At 38.6% G+C, this 22,186-nt stretch overlaps 1 protein-coding gene across 3 annotated transcripts in view; it reads left to right on the plus strand.

Moving 5' to 3' along the window:
* sin3aa (SIN3 transcription regulator family member Aa) overlaps window positions 1-22,186 on the plus strand; it is a 134,548-nt gene that overhangs the window by 103,382 nt on the left and 8,980 nt on the right. For all 3 annotated transcript variants that reach the window (XM_059946067.1, XM_059946066.1, XM_059946068.1), the window contains 2 exons: window positions 4,266-4,439; window positions 8,552-8,644. In XM_059946067.1, coding sequence (XP_059802050.1) covers window positions 4,266-4,439; window positions 8,552-8,644 — 267 coding nt within the window. The remainder of the gene's footprint in view (window positions 1-4,265; window positions 4,440-8,551; window positions 8,645-22,186) is intronic.

Genomic DNA, 22,186 nt, shown 5'->3' on the forward strand with positions numbered 1-22,186 from the left:
TCTGGCAGCTTATTCTAGGTACTCTACTCTGTGTAAAGAAATTACCAGTAAGGTCTCTTCCAAGTCTCCCTCCACCACCCATCTAGTACGGAGGCACCAAAGCACAGGATCAGGAAAAAGCTGCAGTAGGTTGTAAACTCAACCAGGTCCATCATGTGCATTGGGCTCCATCGAGGGCATCTTAATAGGTGGAGCCTCAAGAAGGCAACATCCATCCTTAAGAATCCTCACTATCAAAGGCATGCGTTCTTCTCTTTGCTATACAATCAGGGAGGAGAGACAGGAGCCTGAAGACAGGCTGACTGTTTCAGGAACAACTTCTTCCCCTTTGCCATCAGATCTCTGAATGGTTTATGAACTCTTTTTACACTACATTTTTTTTATATTTCTTATTGTACCTTGTAGTAATTTTTTATGTATTACATTGTATTGCTGCTGTACCACAAAGTATTTCGCGACATATGCCAGTGATAAACCTGATTCTAATTCTGATTGCATCTGAATGGATGCTTTCTATGGTGAGTCTATTAAAATTGGTGAGGGACATCGGGGCATGCCAGTACCAGCTCTGGTGCTGTTTTTTGAAATGACATCTTAGGTTAGACTAGGACAGGAATACCTCTGTTCCTGCCAAAGCCTTGATCTGAATGTTATGTGTGTGTCTGACCTCTGTAAATACTCCAGTTTAGCAGATGCCAATTTGTGTTCATGAAGATAAACAGTTGTTTTATTTTTTTATTTACTGGGAACAGTTTCAGATGCAAAGTAGACTTGTGCATTATGGCTGTTGTAACAGTTACCTAGTGGAGCTGATTGGATGGAAAAATAAATTGAAAATTGTGGTGGGGGGTGTAAGGGGTAGGAATGGTGGATGGGCGTGAACATCAAGCAGAAGTAGAGTGTGGGTGTAGGGTCTGGGGATGGGGAAAATTAATTGCTATGAGGATTCACAGCAAATTCAACATTTAATACCCACCCTTATCTGAACTGATTGCCTCACTAAGACACATAGGAAGACATTTAAAAATCAGTAACTTTATTGTGAGTGTAGAGTTGTATAAAGGCTAGATCTAATAAGGACACCACTTTTTGCCTAGTAAAGACCACTTGTTGAATTTTTTTTAAATAATAGTCCAGCTGTGTTATGGTTGTTGTTACTGAAATACTTTATTCTGGATTAATTTAAAGTTCCCTAACTGCTACAGTGGGATTTGAACTTAATGGTCCCAAACTTGTATTAACAATGCTGTGATGTACTGTCCCTCACAAGAGAACCAACATTCAAACCAGATAGCATAAATAAACTATGAAAAGTAGAATAAAATCTCTGCTCTAGAGGGATTGCTCAGATGCATTAAAAATGAACCAGGAAATTAATAGCAGAGGCATTACTAAATAGATTTAATAATCAGCTGGAAAAAAATGTGCCTGGGAACTGGAAGATGTTGAACATGACCTTTATATTTAGAATTGGGTTTTCCAAGGATCAGCATTTTGTTGAGGCTTGTGAGTTACTGAGATCCCGAGAGTGATCCGTCTAGAGTTTAGCCATCTGGCACTTAGGTGCTGGTAGGGTCACCCATGGTAGTAAGTTCAAGGGGGAAATTCTAGACAAAGAGAGAGCCGACCAAGATCTCAGTGGTAGAGGTGATGGAAGGTGATGACACATCACAATAGCAGTGAAGGATCCCCAGAGGTCTCGCATCCCATGCCACTGGACCCTGACCCTGATCTGTTATGGACTGTGTGGTGGCTGCTCGTGTATCAGCCTCCTCGTGTTAAACAAAGTCATGCACAGGCGACCTCCTAAAATCCTGGATATATAAGTCTTGGATCAGCCTCTATTGCTCCCTGAAGACCAACCAATAACCCCTTAGGAGAACATCATACTCAACTCGAGTTATTGTACTACAACTGCTATACTTAGAAGGGACATAGCATTTTCCCAGGAACTTTAAGCTGTTAGCTTAATACCAGGGATTCTATTATTTAGAACAAATAATAGAGACCAAGAGAAGAATAGAAAAATGTCTAGGAATAAAAAGTAGCAGTGGACAATAATTGTAATTTTCCCAAGGAAATGTTTTGATACAAAAATCTTGTTGAATACTTTGAAGAGCAATGGTGTTAACGCAGTAAATGTAATTATATTTTCAAAAGGCTTTCATTAAAGTGTCCCATAATTAATGACTGTCAGAGAATGAAGAGTGCAGGACAAGAACCAGAATAGAGTGCTAACTCGCTTCAAAAACGCTTCATGGGAATAAAGGATAGTTATTTAAAATAGATGGAATGCCTAGTGCTGATCCACAAGGATCCACACTCAGCCCATTGCTGCTCATTAATTTGATTTGTTTTGACCCCTGGAATCAAAAGCACAAAATCGCTCTTTTTGTGTCTGAATGCATATTGGTAGGTTGTGGGGACTTGATGAGAGAGAAGCAATCAATACTGATCAATGCTTGGAAAGTGATTTTAGATGAAGGCCAGCACAGGTAAATGTGAAGAAATACATTTGTCAGAAGAATAGAATTGCACTAATGCACAAAATATTTATTTTTCCCCCATCATGTGGTGTCCAAAATATAGATAATTAAGCAAAATATGGTTTAATATAGAAGAATTTAAATACATATTTTCTGATGCTGCTTTTATGGCTGCCAGCAATGTTAGAAAATATGGTTATTACTTAAGGGAATGTGAAAATCAGTGAGCTTACTGCACCATACCTTGCTGTAGTGCATGCTAGGGCGTGGCATAAGGTCACTAGGTGGATAAGCATTAGTGGCGAGAGGGATTCTTTCTCAACCATAATGTCTGTATTTCTCATGTGTATACCAGGTTTTGTTTTGCATTCTAGTCTGGTTCCTTATCAGGGTCAAGTTGTGGTGGAAGCTATTGATTCAACCCTATCAGAAAACTGGGAACAGACAACTTGACTTACATTGTAACAGAGAAATACTTTAAAATTAGTTTTAAGAAGAACTAATTACCTGACTGTCCACCAATGAGTGTGGCTTTATTTCCTTATTTTCTTTAGAATTTAGGTGGTTAGTGCCTTTTATTGTTCAACAGCAGAGTTAAAGTCTGTTTATATTGTACCATTTTTATTCATCTTTAGATGGGAATATGTGATCATGGATTTTAGTGAACATGGATAGTTTAATGTTGATTATACTGCAAGCATTTGTGAGGGTATGATTTTTGGGACATCTTATAGTACTTTTAAATGGTACTCATTGGCAAGTTATAAATAACTTTTACAATAAAAATCTATTACATTTTTGGTCAAAATTAGATTTTTTTTCTGCATTAGCAGTTATGTGTTCATCTGTGGCTGGAAATAGAATTGTGAATAATTTATTGTATGTTTTTCTTCAAAAGGTATAGTACTGTGCAAAAGTCTTAGGCACATATATGTAGTAATGATTGCCTAAGACATTTTCACAGTACTGTAGTAATTTTATGTATTGCACTGTACTGCTGCCGCAAAAAATAACAGACTTCATGACGTGAGTGATGATAAACCTGATTCTAATATGGTTCTGTATTGTGGACTGAGTGGGAAGGGGCTAGGGAGAGGGGATTCATAGTTGGGAACAGGGGAATAGAGAGTGGGAAGCACCAGAGAGACCTAGTGATCAATAAACCAATTGTCTGCAATCAAATCACCTTGCCTGGTGTTTCAGGGCTGGGTGTGTCTGCACCTGTGTTACCCCTACCCCTGGCACTCCTTCTCTGCTGGCTGTCCAAATCCCTTCCCACAGCACTCTAGCCTTGCCATTCCCAACACCTTTTGCTCCCACCAGATTTACAAAAACTCATGCTCCACTCCACATTGATAAATACAGTTCTGTGCAAATGTCTCAGGCATGCTAGGTGTGTGTGTGTGCGTGTGCGCCTAAGATTGTATACTCTTCCTCTCGTTCACAAGCTGATACGTCTAGCACTGGAAGGTTGTGAGCCGACTGCCTTCCTGCTTTATTTTTACTGGCTTGTGCTCGGATCTTCCCTAACAATAGCCTCACTGCATTTAGCAGTTTTGAGTGGGAAGTTCCAAGTGTAAACAGTTGAACCATCCTTAGTGCTTGGACTGGGGTTTCATTGTGTCTCTTACAAACAATTGCTTAGGTTGATGCATTGAAATAGGCACTCTAGCATACTTGCCCAACTAGCTGTTGAATTTCCAAAGCAGTTTGAAATGTAGAAACTTGTTTGAATCACAAACCTATTCCCTGCTTCTTTTTTGTTTTTGCTCTTTATAGCTGCAGCATATTGTGAGTGACGAAATCTGTATACAGGTGACTGACCTATATCTAACGGAGAGTGGTAACTGTGCCACTGGGGGGCCCTTGGCAACCACTTCCTCCCGAACTGCTATAGAAAGCAATTACCAGCGCAAGGCTGAGCAGCTCATGTCAGATGAGAACTGTTTCAAGGTAAGTGTTCAGATGCTGATCCCTCTCTGACAACTGATCCACCACTTTAAAATTACCTTTCAGGAGGCGTGACTAGAAATGGAGAGAGTAGCATCTGAATGGATTAGGGGTTCACAATTTAGAAAGCTCCCCAATTCCTTGACATAACTTTGTCAATTAGTTCCCAGTATTAAAAATTTTATTGAAACTGTTTGGTTAGAGGTATGGTGAGTTCTGAAATATTAGTCTTGGCAATATTGCTGGGGTCCAAAACAATTGCTGAAACCACTGTGTTGTGATGTGTCTCAAAACCACCTGGGCAAAACCATCTAGTTGAATTAATTAGCTGGCTGCTATGATAGTGTGGGAGGTAGCTGAGCTGGATCATCCACTTAACAATTCTGCCAGATCTTCAACTTTATAATAAAAATAGATGATGGAAAGATGCTATGCAAGATGCTGAAAGAACTCAGCACAGCTATAGAGGGAAATGACCAGCCGACGTTTTAGGTCAAGGTCTTTCATCTGGACTGAAAGAGAGACCAAGACAGGTCAGTGGAAGGCCAGTGGACAGGTCAGTGGAAGTTCAGTGGACAGGTCAGTGGAAGGTCAGTGGACAGGTCAGTTGGCAAGTGATGGATGGATCCAGTTAGGGGGAAGGAGTTGAAATACTGACAGATACTTGGGGTTGCTAGGTGGCGGTCACAGAGGGCTGCAGATAATGGAAGGTGAAACGGAATCAAATGAGAGAGGTGGAAAGAGCCAAAGGAACAGTGTGGGCGGGGGTGGGGTTGCCGAGGAAGGGAGAGGAGGGGTGGAACTAGTGGGAGGAAAATGTGTGATGGGCTGATGTCACCCAAGCAAAAGATGCTATGAAGCGAGTGGACAAGTTAGATGTCATCAAAACAAAATTCCAAGGATTCTAGGCTGGCTGTCGCTGCTTGAAAGGAAGCAGGATATTTAGACCAATTAGTCTGCCATCAGTAATAGGAAGATGCTGGAATCTACAATTGAGGACATGCTAATAGTAAGATTAAATAGGATTAGAAAATAATCCCATAGATTTAGGAAAAAACATTTGACAAATTATTCAGTTTTTTCTGAAGTTGTACTTGCAGAATCAATGTGAGGGAAACCAGTGGATCTGATAAATTTGGATTTTCAAAGGGACTTCAGTGAGTTTTCACACAAAAGATGATTAAGTCAACCTACAGCACATGGGATTGGATATTATATATGGGTGCAGAGTGAGGATTAGTTAATGGACAGAAAAACAGAGAGTAGGACTTACATAGGTTATTTTTGGGTTGACATATTTGTGCAAGGTCAGGTGCTGAGTTTCTATCCAACTCATAACTAGTGATGTGAATGAACAGACCAGGTGTAATATATTCAATTTGCTCGTGATAAAATAATGGGTGATTGTGTGGGTAGTGGAGTGGATACAGATAGGCTTCGGGGAAATATTGACAGATTAAGTGAATGGGCAAGGAATGGAGAATGACTATAGTAAACAAAATTTCATGCACTTAGCGAAAGAAAAACAAGCTGAGAATCTTTTGAAAGAATGGAGGTATTGTGTTCATTGGGTCTTGGATGTCTGTATATACGAATCACAGAAAGTTAACGTGGTTACAGCAAGCAATTAGGAGATTGAGTGTTTTAGTTATTAATGAAAAACAAAAATAAAGGGGTTTTGCTTCCATTTTTATCAAGTCCTTATGGGACAGCATCTACAGTGTTATGTATAGGTACAATCTTCCTAGTAATGAGAAGATGCATTAGTGATAGAAAGTGCAGTAAAGATTCACCAGATCTACTCTAGAGATGATGGATTTGTTGAACAAGGAGACATTAAGTAGGAAGACTAATACTTTTTTGATTTTAAAAGAATGAGGGGTGAAACATACAGTGCCTATAAGAAGTATTCACTCCGCCCCCCCCCCCCCCCCCCCCCCCCCGGAAGCTTTCTTGTTTTATTGTTTTACAATGTTGAATCATGGTGGATTTAATTTGGCTTTTTTGACACTGATCAACAGGAAAAAACTCTATTGTGTCAAAGTGAAAACAGATCTCTACAAAGTGATCTAAATTACAGATATAAAACACGAAATAATTGATTGCATAAGTACACTGAAGTCAATATTTAGTAGGTGCACCTTTGGCAGCAATTACAGCCTTGAGTCTGAGTGGATACTCTTTGTCAGATTGCATGGGCATCATTTGTGAACAGCCCTTCAAGTCTAGCCATAAATTCTCAGTTGGATTGAGGTCTAGACTCTGACTTGGCCACTCCAGGACATTAACCTTGTTGTTTTTAAGCTATCTCTGTGTAGCTTTGGCTTTGAGCTTGGGGTTATTATCTTGCTGGAAAACAAGTCTCCCAAGTCGCAGATCTCTTGCAGACTACATCAGGTTTTACTCCAGGATTTCCCTGTATTTTGCTGCATTCATTTTACCCTCTACCTTCACAAGCCTTCCAGGGCCTGCTGCACTGAAGCATTCCCCCCCCCCCCCCCCCACAGCATGATGCAGCCAATACCACACTTCACAATAGGAATGGTATGTTTTTGATGAAATGCAGCATTTGGCTTACGCCAAACATAGCATTTAGTCTGATGGCCAAAAAGCTCAATTTTGGTTTAATCACACCATAGAACCTTCTTCCAGCTGAGTTCAGAATCTCCCACATGCCTTCTGGCAAACTCTAGCCAAGATTTCAGTGAGTTTTTTTTTCAACAGTGGCTTTCTCTTTGCCACTCTCCCATAAAGCTGCGTTTGGTGAAACACCAGGGCAATAGTTTGCAATAGTTGCAAACAATAGTTTGCACCAGGGCAATAATGCACAGTCTCTCCCATCTCAGAAGCTTGTAACTTCTCCGGATAGGTCTCTTGGTGGCCTCCCTCACTAGTCCCCTTCTTGAACGGTCATTCAATTTTAGAGGAAGGCCAGCTCTAAGCAGATATATAGCTTTGCCATATTATTTCCATTTCTTGATGATTGACTTAACTGTATTCCGAGGGATATTAAGTGACTTGGAAATTTTCTAGTCTCCATCTCCTGACTTGTGCTTTTCAATAACTTTTTTATGATGTTGCTTGGAGTGTTCTTTTGTCTTCATGTTGTAATATTTGCCTGGATATTGGTTCACCAGCAGTTGGACCTTCCGTATACAGGTGTATTGTTACTGCAATCAATGGAAACACTTGACTGCACACAGGTCTCCAAAAACAGATTATGTGACTTCTAAAATCAATTGGCTGCACCAGTGATGATTTGAGTGGGTGAATGCTTATGCAATCAATTATTTTGTGTTTTATATTTGTAATTAATTTAAATCACTTTGCGGAGATCTGTTTTCACTTTTACACAAAAGTCTTTTTCTGCTGATCAGTGTCAAAAAAGCCAAATTAAATCCTCTGTGATTCAATGTTGTAAAATACTAAAACATGAAAATTTCTGGGGTGAGTGAATACTTTTTATAGGCACTGTACAAAATTAGAGGACTTGACAGAATAGATGCTGATAATGATGTTTTAGCTGTTGGGCTCTCTGTAATTCTAAAGTAAGGAGTTTGTCTTTCTGGACAAGATGGAAAGGAATTTTTTTCACAGCCATTTCATGTAGAGAATTCTCATTTAGGACAATGGCGCCTCAGTCATTAGGTATATTCAGGACAAAGGTTTCATGGATGTTAAGAGAATCAAGAGCTGCAAGGTTAGGACTGTAAGTGGTGCTGAGGTAAATCATCAACCATGGTCTTATTACATAGGAGAGCAGTTGATACCTTCTTCTATTTCTTGTATTCTGATATGTTAGTTAATTTGTACAGACATTTGTTGTCCTATTGAAGTTTTCTTTTTCCTAGCCTAGTAATTTGTCTTTTTTCTTTAATATTCACTCCTTTCGGTTTCATGATACGTTTTAAGGAAAAGTGTCCTTCCAATACAGTATAGTTTTGGATGGGACAATGTATTGGGGAACAAGGGAGAGACTTATGTATGTTCCTATTATTATGATAAAGAATAACCCTTTGTCAGAAGTGTTTTGTAAGATGAAATATATTACTGTAAATGCAGAAATTCTGTGTACTCAAACCATTCCAATTTTCTTTTCGTTCTTTTGCTCCCAGCTTACTTTCATACACAGCCGAGATCAAGTGTCTTTGACCATTGACCTGCTAGACACTGAAGAGGAAAACTCAGATGATCCTGTGGAAGCAGAGGTACGCATCTTGACATTAAGAATAAATGATATGGAGTTACCCAAGATTGCGATATTTACCTTATTATTTTATTTTGCCAATAACAAGTATTAAAAAATCTCAGATTCTTTTTAAATAATGTATATAAACAAAAATTGTATTCCTCCTCCCCCCACACTCCCACACACACAATATTGTACACATAGAAGAAAGGTGAATGCGTGTTTGCTCTGCTTCCTATCTTGAGATTTTCCAACTTTTAGTGTGTTTTTCCATATTCCAGCATTTGCAGCCTCTTGTGTCTCCATTTACTACGGGAGAATGAGTTATGAATGTCCAAGCTGCAGGTCAATTCCTGGTCAAGTTTGTCCAGAAAACAGTAAAACCTAAATCAGAAAAAAAACTGCAGGTGCTGGAAATCTGCAACAAAAACAAGCTGGAAACACTCAATGGTCAGGCAACTCTACAGTAAAAGAAAAGGATTTAACACTCCACATCGACTCTTCATCAGAACAGTTATTAAGGGTCTCCTATCTGAAATATAACTTTCTCTTTCTGAAAGTACAGCCTGTTACTTTCCCCCCAGCAATTTTAATTTTTTTTTATCTTCATTAAAGTTTATGTGTTTGTAGAAACAAAATTAAGTATTTGGGGAATACTAAAAAGCTAATTATTTTTGTTCTTGTGATTGAGGATTTTCTGTCCCTTTGTCCATTATGTTTGAATTCAATTACTTCAGTAATTGTATTGCACTCAGATGCCGTTAACAGTATGGCTGTATGGATTTTGCTTTGTGCTAGTGTTGGTTAATGGAGAAGCCTTGACAAATGCTTTTTAGATGTAGTTTTCCCTCTTCTTATCCCTTTGATTGAAGTATAATTTGCACAGGCACTCGCGGTGTCATAAAAATGGACCCTTCGGCCCACTACTGTCACCTGATTATCTGATACCTATCTATTAATACCATACCAGCATTTGCTGGATATCCTACTAAGCCTCAGTGGTTCAGATGCTCACCCAGATGTTTCTTAAATGTTGTGGGAATCCATGCTTGCACCACCTTTTCAGACAGTGCGCACCAGACTGCAACCACTCCTCTGTTAGATAAACAACACAAGCAACTGATCTTCATTGGGGTAGATAACTGTTTCATTCAATGTAAAACTTTGGAGAACTGCATGGCATGGTAACATGGAGATATGAAATCATGGATGCTCATTTTACTCCATTGCTGTATTGCTTGGTAAATTGTGAGTGTGCAAATGGATTGGAATCAATCCATGGGACAAATGGAAATATGATCACTCCTGAACCAAGGCCACTCCAACTTCAGTATCTGAGCTGCAGTATGCACACAGTGTTTGAATGTATTTGCATTTAGATCCCAAGTTCCAACTCTATGAATGATTCACTGGGGCATAGCAGAAAATGGGCCTTACATTCAACATCCTAAAAACTCCTCTACCAAACTCTCTCTTCTGCAACATCTCTCTCCAATGAAACTCTGGAAAGTAGGATTATTTCTCTGAATTCATAAGCCACTTTTCAGCAAAAGAAAGTGTCAGTGGTAAAATTCTTCATTGCACCAGTCTCTGCGCTAGCTTTCAGCTGTCTGAGGAAAGGGATGATTTGAAGTTCAAGACCTCAAGCCTGACACAAGACTTGTGATCTACTTTTATGGAGAAAATAACATGGGATTCATTGATGAAGCACTTAAAAGGAGTTGATCAAGGATGCTTCCTTGAAAAACACAAAAATTTCAAGTGCATTTATTAACAACATAGAGATAAGGTTTGTACTATATTCAGCAGGCACCTCCAACCAGTAAGGGGATTCCACCACTGCTTCATTCTATCTCCATAAAATTTGCCAAATGGATTGGTAGGAATGAACCAGCGTCAGTGTCCTTATTCATACTAATGTGGTTGTACATACACTCAGCTAACTCAGTTGGGCAGGCTACATTATTAGAATATAAGAAGTCAGAATATGAGCACGCCATCTGGCCTGTCAATATGATCATGACTGGTTTGCCTGTGGACTCAGCTCCACCTACCTGCCTTTTCCCCAAAATCCTTAATTCCCCTGCTAAAAAAAAAATTATCTGAGTGGGTCTTAAATATATTTATTAAGGTAGCCTCTACTTTTTCTCTGGACAAAGAATTCTGCAGATTCACTTTTCTCTGGGAAAAGCATTTTTTTTCCTCATTAGCATGCTTGATATCTAACTTCCATGGCATGCACTTAATTCCAAGTTCTGTCATGTAACTGGTTACTGACTGGACTGAAGAAATAGTGCGAGAAGATCCAAAACTACCTTGAAATATAACAAAACAACTCCATTGACTTGTGGAAAGCCCTAGTCAATGTTCACTCAAAGGAAGAAAGGACATTTGGATTAGTGCTGAGAGCTTTGAAGCCATGCATCAGGTATACTAAGGTCCAAGGTAAATGACCAGAAGGACTGCGCTACCTCCTGAGTGTCCCAAATGGCCTTGCTACTCCCTGGCCCTATACTCATCTCTAGAATATTCTCAACACTGGTGCTCCACAAGGTTGCGTCCTCGGCCCCCGTACTCTATTTGCTGATAGTGTGGTCAGATTCTGCTCTAACTTCATGTACACATTTGCAGATGATAGCACTGTAGTGGACCGTATCTCAAATAATGATAGGTCAGAATACAGGAAGAAGATAGACAGTTTAGTAAAATGGTTTTGTGATAACAGCTGTTCCTTCAAAGTCAGCAAAACAAAAGATTTGGTTGTTGATTTCAGGAAGGCTATGGAGGGGAAGAGGTTGGTGCACGTGCTCTTGTCTACGTCAGTGATACTCGGGTTGAGAGCTTTGTGGGTTTCAAGTTCTTTGGATGAACATCATCAATAGTCTGTCCTGGTCCAACCAAGTAAATGCCATGGCTGAGAAAGCTCACCAGGAGGCTAAAATTTGGCATATCCTGTTGACCCTTACCAATTTTTATTGATGCACCATTTCTGTGGATGCATCATGGCTTGGTATGGCAACTGTTGTGTTTGTGACTGCAAGAAACTGCCGAGAGTTGAGGATACAGTCAACATATCATGGAAAACAGTCTTTCTTGGACTGTATTTCTTTTTGCCTTTGTAAAGCTGCCAGGATATCTAAGACCCCATCCAATCCAGACATCATTCCTCTCCCTCCTCATATTAGATCTGTAAGCACATACCGCCAGGTTCAAGAACAGCTTCTACTCCACTGTTAAAAAACAGTGCACTGGTACAATAAGATAGATTTTAACCTCGTAATCCAGCTCATTAAGATCTTGCACCTTATTGTCTACCTACGCCGCACTTCTGTAGCTGTTACACTTTATTCTGCATTCTGTTACTGTTTTATCTTTTACTACCTCTATGCACTGTATGATGATTTGAGCTGTATGAACAGGTTGCAAGGCAAGCTTTTCAGTGTACCTCAGTACATGTGACAATAATAAACCAGTTTCATTTGCACCAAGCACCTCCTGCCCTACATGTAGTAAATTCTGCAGGTCCCACATTGACTCCTCAACCACTTCAGAACTGGAGTGGAAACATTCTGAACTGAGATGCCTGAAAAGTAGTAATATGATGCACATTTGCTATTTTTAAAAACCTACACTGGCCAGACTTCATTTTTACAGCATCATTTGCCTCAATTTAATGTTAAATTTCATGGCTGAACACTTAAGGGCAATTGATTAGTCATGAGGAATATTGTAGATTTGGAGAAGTTTCTAGAGGTCAGGTGATTTTTTTTAATAGCTACCATATCAATATAGTTGTTACTGTAAAGGCTTTGCTAATGTTGACCTCTTTAGTGCCAGTGGTGGAAGTTGTTGATGGTGATGCCATTGAAGTGTGATTGACTTTTTTTTTTAGCCTAGTTTATTTGTTTTTAGACACAGCTTGGAACAGGTCTGTCCGGTCTAACAAGCAGCACAGCCTAGCAATCCACCTATTCAACCATGGCCCAGTCACAAAACAATTTTCAATAACCAATTAACCAACTAACTATAACCATATAACAATCACAGCACGGAAACAGGCCATTTTGGCCCTCCTAGTCCGTGCCGAACCCTTAATCTCACCTAGTCCCACCTACCCGCACTCAGCCCATAATCCTCCACTCCTTTCCTGTCCATATACCTATCCAATTTTACCTTAAATGACACAACTGAACTGGCCTCTACTACTTCTACAGGAAGCTCATTCCACACAGCTATCACTCTTTGAGTAAAGAAATACCCCCTCGTGTTTCCCTTAAACTTCTGCCCCCTAACTCTCAAATCATGTCCTCTAGTTTGAATCTCCCCTACTCTCAATGGAAACAGCCTGTTCACGTCAACTCTATCTATCCCTCTCAAAATTTTAAATACCTCGATCAAATCCCCCCTCAACCTTCTACGCTCCAATGAATAGAGACCTAACTTGTTCAACCTTTCTCTGTAACTTAATTGCTGAAACCCAGGTAACATCCTAGTAAATCGTCTCTGCACTCTCTCTAATTTATTGATATCTTTCCTATAATTCGGTGACCAGAACTGCACACAATATTCCAAATTTGGCCTTACCAATGCCTTGTACAACTTTAGCATTACATCCCAACTTCTGTACTCAATGCTTTGATTTATAAAGGCCAGCGTTCCAAAAGCCCTCTTCACCACCCTATCTACGTGAGACTCCACTTTCAGGGAACTATACACAGTTATTCCTAGATCTCTCTGTTCCTCTGCATTCCTCAATGCCCTACCATTTACTCTGTATGTTCTATTTGGATTATTCCTGCCAAAATGTAGAACCTCACACTTCTCAGCATTAAACTCCATCTGCCAACGTTCAGCCCATTCTTCTAACCGGCATAAATCTCCCTGCAAGCTTTGAAAATCCACCTCATTATCCACAACACCTCCTACCTTAGTATCATCGGCATACTTACTAATCCAATTTACCACCCCATCATCCAGATCATTTATGTATATTACAAACAACATTGGGCCCAAAACAGATCCCTGAGGCACCCCGCTAGTCACCGACCTCCATCCCGATAAACAATTATCCACCACTACTCTCTGGCATCTCCCATCTAGCCACTGTTGAATCCATTTTATTACTCCAGCATTAATACCTAACGACTGAACCTTCTTAACTAACTAACTGGTATGCCTTTGGACGGTGGGAGGGAACTGGAGTCCCCAGGGGAAACACATGTTGGGAAGTGATCGGCCAATTCTTTGTGCTGCCTATTATTTGGCACTTTGGTGCTATGGATGATAGCTGCTCCTTGTCTGCAAACAGCTTCTACTCCACTGTTAAAAACAGTGCACTGGTACAATAAGATAGATTTTAACCTTGCAATCCAACTTATCCAAAGCTGCAAACTACACAGATAACACAAACAAAATGCTGATGGAACACAGCAGGCCAGGCAGCATCTATAAGGAGAAGCGCTGTCAACGTTTTGGGGCCGAGACCCTTCGTCAGGAGTGTCCTGAGGAAGGGTCTCGGTCCGAAACGTCGACAGCGCTTCTCCTTATAGATGTTGCCTGGCCTGCTGTGTTCCACCAGCATTTTGTGTGTGTTGTTTGAATTTCCAGCATCTGCAGATTTCCTCGTGTTTGCTCTTTAACTACACAGATAGTAGCTTTAATCAAATGAACTCAAAATAGAGCTGACCGTTGTGGAATCATAAATGTACATCCTCATTTCTTTTATGGAGAAAACATAACTCGGATGATAGATGAAATGCTAAGAAAAATCAACCAAACATGTTCTCCTTGAGAATCAGCAGAAACCTCAGGATGCATTGACTATCTTTGAACATGTCTATTTTTATTGGTCAGGTATAATTTCAGTGGTACTTGCCCAGAAGAAGGCAATGGCAAACCACTTCTGTAGAAACATTTGCCAAGGACAATCTTGATTAAGACCATGATCGCCCACATCATACAACATGGCACATAATGAATGAAACTTCTTATTTCATGAGTTTTCCTTTAACTGTACTTCTGTAGAACCTGAGTTCTGTATGGGGTTATTTGTGCCAGACTGCATGTCCAGGACTTCATTGTCAAAGTGTTTTCTCTGGTATTAAGCTCTTGTACTTGTTTTTCAATAAGGGTTGTAACATTTTGGTAGAATCAGAAGCTAACATTAATGGACCTGCTGTGGGTGAGTGCAATTTGCCTGAAGTCAATGTTGATTGTTACTTCTGTCTCTTCTAATTGGAAGAGGCTGATGGGTACTAATTGAAACAAGAAATAGTAGGTGCTGTGAATCTAAGACATTCAGCATGCTAGGAACCAACTATTTTCCAGATAACACAACAATAGGTAGTATTGTTGACAGTGAAGAAAGATATCAAAAAATACAAATCTTAATCAGCTGGGCCAAGGAATGGCCTAATTCAGATAAGTGTAAAGTGTTGTGGTTTGGTAAGCAAGGTAGGACTTTCACAATAAATGTCAGGACTCTGGGGAATGTTGTAGAACAGAGGGACCTTGGAATATAGGCACGTGGGTTCGTGAAAGCGGAAATGATAGTGAAGGCTTTTGGCAGGCTGTCCTTTATCAGTCAGGGCACAGAGTATAGATGTTGCAAGATTATGTTACAGTTGTATAAGATACAGGTGATGCTGCTCTTGGGCACCTTGCTATAGGAAAGATGTTTTAAACTGGAAAAAGTTCAAAAAAAGGGGATGTTTTCAGGACTTGAGGGACTGAATTATAAGGAGAGGTTGAGCAAGGCTGGGACATTTTTTACTCAAAGAAAGACTTGAAAGGTGATCTTACAGAGGTGATGAAAATCATGAGGGATATAGATAGAGTGAATGCAAGGTTTTTGAGAGTTTTTTCTCTCACCTAAAGAATTATTCCCTCTAATTCTTGATTCCTCAATCTTTTTGATTCCCCAACCATGGAGAAAAAGGGTTAAGAAATGAAGAACTAGAGGGACGCACACAAAACGCTGAGTAACTCAGCTGGTCAGACAACATCTAAGGAGAGGAATAAAGAGCTGATGTTTCAGGCCAAGACTCTTCATCAGGACTAGGGGAAATTGATTTTAAGGTGAAATGGGGAAGATTAAATAGGAGTTTGAGGGGAAACTTTCTTCTACACACAGGGGATGGTCTGTGTTCTGACTATTATCAAAGTCACTCTGAGAGATACTGAAGCAGGTGATATAGAAGTCTTTATTCAGCACAACAAGCTGGCATTCTTAGGACACATTGTTGTCCATGAGTGTCACAAACTGAAAGTGTATCGAATTTTTATACCCTTAAGATCAATGGTGACAAGTGATTCAATATAGTTTCACAGTGACATTGTTTACTTCAATACTTTGGGTTGCCATAACTTTCTTTGAATTGCAAAACCAACAGTGGGAGACACCTCTGAATGTTCAAATTCCTTGGCTGAGATACTTCCCTGAGCTTATTTATGAAAGTACGAATTACTTATTCCTATAGTTGATGCAGCACAATTAACACAACACTATTGTCTTAACATCTGACTGATGAATAAGTAATTGTCTCATTGTTACCATTGGGCCAATTTAACTTCACTTTATTGCTTGCCATTTACAATAATAGCTGAAGACTGGTTCTTGTGTGAATTTGCTGTATTCACATCACTCCAGAATACTCCCTAACAGTATGTACATGGGATGAGTTGTCAGAGGAAGTAGTTGAGGCAGGTCATACAGGTACATGGATAGGAAAAGTTTGGAAAGATATGGGCCAAACACAAGCAAATGGGATTACCTTGGATGGGCATTTTGGTCAGCGTGTTCCAGTTCAATTGAATGGCCCCCGTTTCTATGCTGTAAGATTCTATGATTCTAAACTCTGGAGTCAATACATCAGCTCAATGACTCTTCAACAGGTATTTGGCCAAATAGACATAACTTCTTTTTTGTAAATATGCTGTACAATTGAAGTCTTTCACATTGTTGAATAAAGATGCCTGTATGTAGGCTGCTTAGAAACAACTTGGTGTGCCTCATCAATGGCATAGGTTTTTGTTTTGGTTCTGCTCTTAAATGTTTCTCAGGGTTGTATAGAAAAAGCTGAATCTGTGATAATGGCCACCATTAGATGAGGCTTTATAGGATTGTTCATTTATAAGATGTTAACAAGCACATAGTTTTTGCATTGATGTAGGTAGCGTCTAAGGGATAGTTGTCCATGGTGTTTCTCGTTGATAATTACCAAGTGAACAAGTTGTTGTCAATTGTAGGGCACCTTGGCTCTGCCAATGGCCTACCCCTTTCCCATTTCATATACTTTACTCAATATCTTATTCCATGCCCCTTGCACAGTTGTAGAAAATGCATTAAAAAATCAAATAAAAAACACTACAAACAAAAAAAACCCCAAAAACAAAATAGGAAATTAGTACAGTGCAAGATAAACATACAATAGTAATATAATACAAAATAAAATAATTGAAAAAGCACCCAAGTTGAAGTCATGTAAAGTTAGTGCCCACCCCCAACCCCACAAAAAAAACTCCAGACCAACCAAAACAAAACAAAATATAGAAAATATAAATCAGAACATTGAAACCCCAATTGAAAACAGAAGATAATAATGCCTACTACCAAAAAAAAAGCTGAAAGCAAGGGATTGAAAAAAAACTTAATTAAAAGGAAAGTTATGAAAATATTCAATAAAAGGTCCCCAGATCTTATGAAACTTTATATCCGAATTAAGAATAGAATAATGAATTTTTTCAAGGTCTAAACAGGACATGATATTGTTAAGCCATTGAACGTGTGGGTGGGGCAACATCCCTCCATCTAAGAAGAATTAGATGTCTAGCCAGGAGAGAAGCAAAAGATAATATTTGACATTTAGTCGAACTCAAGCGTATCTCTGTCTCACCCAAGAAACCAAACAGAGCAATTAAAGGGTTAGGTTCTAAGTGGGAATACAGGATAAGATTATAAAAACATCTCTCCAAAATTTCTCTAGACTAGGACAGGTCCAATACATATGAATAAGAGAAGCCTCGCCACTTTTGCATTTATCACAAAGAGGACTAATATTAGGATAAAATTGAGGTAGTTTAGATTTGGACATATGGGCCCTATGAACAATCTTAAACTGTAAAAGACAGTGGCGAGCACAAAGAGAAGTTGAATTAACCGATTTGAGAATCGAGTCCCAAACCTCATCAGATAAAGGGATATTTAAGTCATGCTCCCAAGCCCTTCTAATTTTATCCACAGGGGCACACCGTAAAGATACTAATTTATTACGAATAAAAGATATTCAGCCTTTACCCAATGGATTAATAGAAAGAAATAAGTCCATAGCATTTTTCTCGGGCATTTCAGGGAAGTTGGGAAATAAAGGATTGATAAAATGTCTAATTTGGAGATATCTAAAGAAATGGGCATTAGATAGATTGAACTTAGCAGAGAGCTGTTGAAAGAGTGCGAAGCAATTATCGATAAAAAGATCTTCAAAATACTTAATGCCCTTTCTATACCAATCATAAAATGTGGAATCATACATAGTAGGTAGAAAAAAGATGATTATGTAAAATAGGACTAGAAAGGGAAAAACCATAAAAACCATAAAATTTCCTAAACTGGGCCCATATTCGCAAAGTATGTCTAACAAGAGGATTAACAATTAGTCTGGACAGACCAGTAGGGAGTGCAGAACCAAGAAGTGCAGAAATAGATAGATCTTTAGTGGAATTCAGCTCCATTGCTACCCAATTAGGGCGATCAGACTGGCTATGAATAAAAGACCAGAAGATAAGACAACAAATGTTAGCTGCCCAGTAGTATAGACAAAAATTAGGTAAGGCCATGCCACCCTCTTTTTCAGATTTTTGAAGATAAACTTTATTAATTCTAGAACGCTTACTCTTCCACAGATAGGACAAAATAATAGAGTCGAAGGAATCAAAAAAGGTTTTAGAAATGAAAATTGGAATAGATTGAAATAAATGTAAAAATTTAGGGAGAACATACATTTTAATAACATTAATATGACCTACCAAGGACATAGATAGAGGTGACCATTGTGACAAACTCTGTTTTGTAGAATACAAAAGATGGGCAAAATTTTCATGAAAAAGATCTTTAAACTTCCTTGTAACTGTAGTACCAAGGTAGGTAAATTGATTATCAACTACTTTAAAGGGGAGGTCGCGGAATGCTAATACTCGTGCTTCTTTATTAATTGGGAAAAGTTCACTCTTATGTAAATTAAGTTTATAGCCAGAAAACTGGCTAAATTGATCAAGAAGTGAAAACATTGGAGGTAAGGATGTGGACGGATTTGAAAGAAAAAGTAATAGATCATCAGCATAAAGAGAAACTTTATGCTCAACACCCCCCCTCCAGATCCCCATCAATTCAGGACAGCTTTGAAATGCAATCGCCAGAGGCTCTACAGCCAAATCAAAAAGATAGGGACTTAAGGGGCATCCTTGACGGCTGCCACGTTTAAGGTTAAATAACTGGGATTGCTGAGAATTAGTCAAAACAGAGGTGGTAGGACATAAATATAGCAATTTGATCCAAGAGATAAAACTTTGACCAAGGTCAAATTTTTCTAAAACCGCAAAGAGGTAGTTCCACCCTATACGATCAAATGCTTTCTCCGCATCGAGAGAGATAATGCATTCAGGAGTCCCAGTTGAAGGTGAATATAAAATATTGAATAAATGCCATGTATTAAAAAAAGAAGACGATTTTTAATAAGACCAGTTTGATCATCAGAAATAATAGAGGGTATAACAGTTTCTAATCTATGAGCCAAAACTTTGGCCAAAATTTTAACATCAACATTAAGCAAAGAAATTGGCCTGTACGAGGAACACTCTGTTGGATCTTTGCCCTTTTTTAATAAAAGAATAATACATGCCTCATTAAATGAGGGTGGGAATTTACCAAAGTTAAACAAGTCAGATAGTACTGAGAGTAACTGAGGTGAAAGAAGTGAAGAGAATGATTTATAAAATTCTACGGGGAACCCATCAGGTCCAGGAGATTTGATTGAAGACAGTGCAGAGACTGCAAAAGATATTTCTTCTAATGATATAGGCTCATTAAGTTTTGCTTTAGAATCAGATGAAAGCGAAGGGATAAAGATCAACAGAAATATTCTCATTCAGAGATTCAGAGGAATAAAGCTGAGAATAAAAAAATTTAAATACGTCATTAATTTCTGAGTGATTCGATGTAATATCCCCGTTCTCCTTCCGGATCTTTGTAATATGTTGTTTAGCTTTAGAACGTCTCAACTGATTAACTAGAAATTTACCAGATTTATCACCGTGAATATAAAAACAACTCTTACTTTCAAGAAGTTGACGTTCAACTGGTTGAGTAGAGAGAAGGTCAAATTTAGTTTGAAGTTCTACACGCTTCTTATATAATTCGGGGTTTTTAGTCTGAGCATATAATTGATCTAATTCTTTAATCTGATTAATTAAGTCTAATCGCTCTATACGGGACTTTCTGTTAAGATTCGCTGTATATGAAATTATTTGACCCCTCAAATATGCTTTCATAGCATCCCAGACAATCTGGGATGAAATTTCAGATGACGTATTAGTGTTTAAAAAAAAAAGTTATCTGATCCTTAATAAATTTTAGAAAATCATCATCCGATAATAAAGAGCAAACACGAGGAAATCTGCAGATGCTGGAAATTCAAACAACAACACACACAAAATGCTGGTGGAACACAGCAGGCCAGGCAGCATCTGTAGGGAGAAGTGCTGTCGACGTTTCGGGCCAAGACCCTTCGTCAAGGTTTGAGTCCTGACAAAGGGTCTCGGCCCGAAACATCGACAGCACTTCTCCCTATAGATGCTGCCTGGCCTGCTGTGTTCCACCAGCATTTTGTGTGTATTATTATCTGATAATAAAGTCGGGTTAAAACGCCAATGTTTATTCCTCTGAGGGAGACGAGGAAAATTTAGAGACAAGGTAACTGGGGCATGGTCAGAGATCAGTATACTCTGATAGTCACAAGAATGGATAAATGAAATAAGTTGATTATCAATTTAAAAATAGTGAAATCTAGTAAAGGTATGGTGAACATGTGAAAAAAAAAGGAATAATCTCTCTCAGTAGGATGAAGGAAACGCCATATATCAAAGATATCATAGTTAGAAAGAAAAGAGTGAATAGCTAAAGCAGATTTAGTAGGTGATCTAGTAACAGGGGATGATCAATCCAAATTTGGGTCTAACCAGCAGTTAAAGTCGCCACCCAATATAAGAGAATATAAATTTAGATCTGGTAATGAGAAAAAAAAACTTCAAAAAAATTAACATCGTCAGAATTGGGAGCATACAGGTTAGCTAGTACAACTTTAGTATTATATAATTTACCAGAAACAATAATAAAATGGCCATTTGTATCAGATATCTTACTATGGAGCTCAAAGGGAATATTTGAGTTAATAAGAATGGAAACTGCCCCCCCCCCCCCCAGCTTTGCCGGGAAGGATGAATGAAAATGCTGACCCACCCACTTTGACATAAGCCAAGAATTATCAAAACTTACGAATATGAGTTTCTTGAAGGAAAACAATATCAGCTTTAAGTTGCTTAATATGGGAGAAGACCTTCCTTCTTTTAACAGGATGATTCAATCCCTTTACATTCCAGCTCACAAATTTCAATGTATTAACCATTATCAATTGTTAATACGTAAAAGGTAGTAGGCATATATAAAATCAAACATTGCAATAACAGTCTGGGAGCAAAAGTATAAACATAAATCAATAAGATTAGGACACAAACATGTCCTGAATAACAAGGGAAAACAGAAAAAACAATAAATAGTGTTGGGACTGGAGAACCCACTCCACCCTCACAACCCAAAACTAGATGGCTACCCAAAAAAACAGCTAGTTCTACAAAAAAAAAATGATACCCCAAAAACAACTTCCAGTTCCGTAACATTAACATAAGCTCCGTGTAAATAATATAGCAAATACTAATTAATTTATGCACTAGAAAGCAATATTACAAATAGGAACAACTTCATCAGAAAAAAATATAAAGCTTATACAAAAAAAATCAAGAGCTAACCTACCCGCGAGAAACTATGAAAAACTGAAAAAGAAAGATAAAGGGGGGAAAGAAAAAGGAAATTTTATATTTAAAGAGAGTACATATCAGCTGTTTTTAAAAAAAGAGGCAAGTCTTATACCGTAAATCGACAGGGAGACCTTCAATAAGAAACTCCAAACCTCCAAAACAAATTAAGACCAATTATAGTTCTCTATAGTTAAAGTTATTCAAAAGTAGAGTAAATTACACAAGTAAAATCTAAATCCACAGGGAAACATTAAATTTAAATCATCTATTTAAGAAAATTGCACCAAGTCCAGGGAGAGACTAACTAGAACCCTTAGAATCTCGGTAGTTAATGTCTAAGTTATTCAAGTAGAGTCTGAGTTTGCAAAAAAAACTTTAATTCAAGAAATACTTATCAGCCATTTTAGAAAATCAAACCGGGTCTGAAGAAGTCAAGATGGCTGGAAGATTTCCAACAAACAACTCAGCTTCCTTA

Source organism: Hypanus sabinus, chromosome 21 (assembly GCF_030144855.1).
Source record: "Hypanus sabinus isolate sHypSab1 chromosome 21, sHypSab1.hap1, whole genome shotgun sequence".
Lineage (NCBI taxonomy): Eukaryota > Metazoa > Chordata > Chondrichthyes > Myliobatiformes > Dasyatidae > Hypanus > Hypanus sabinus.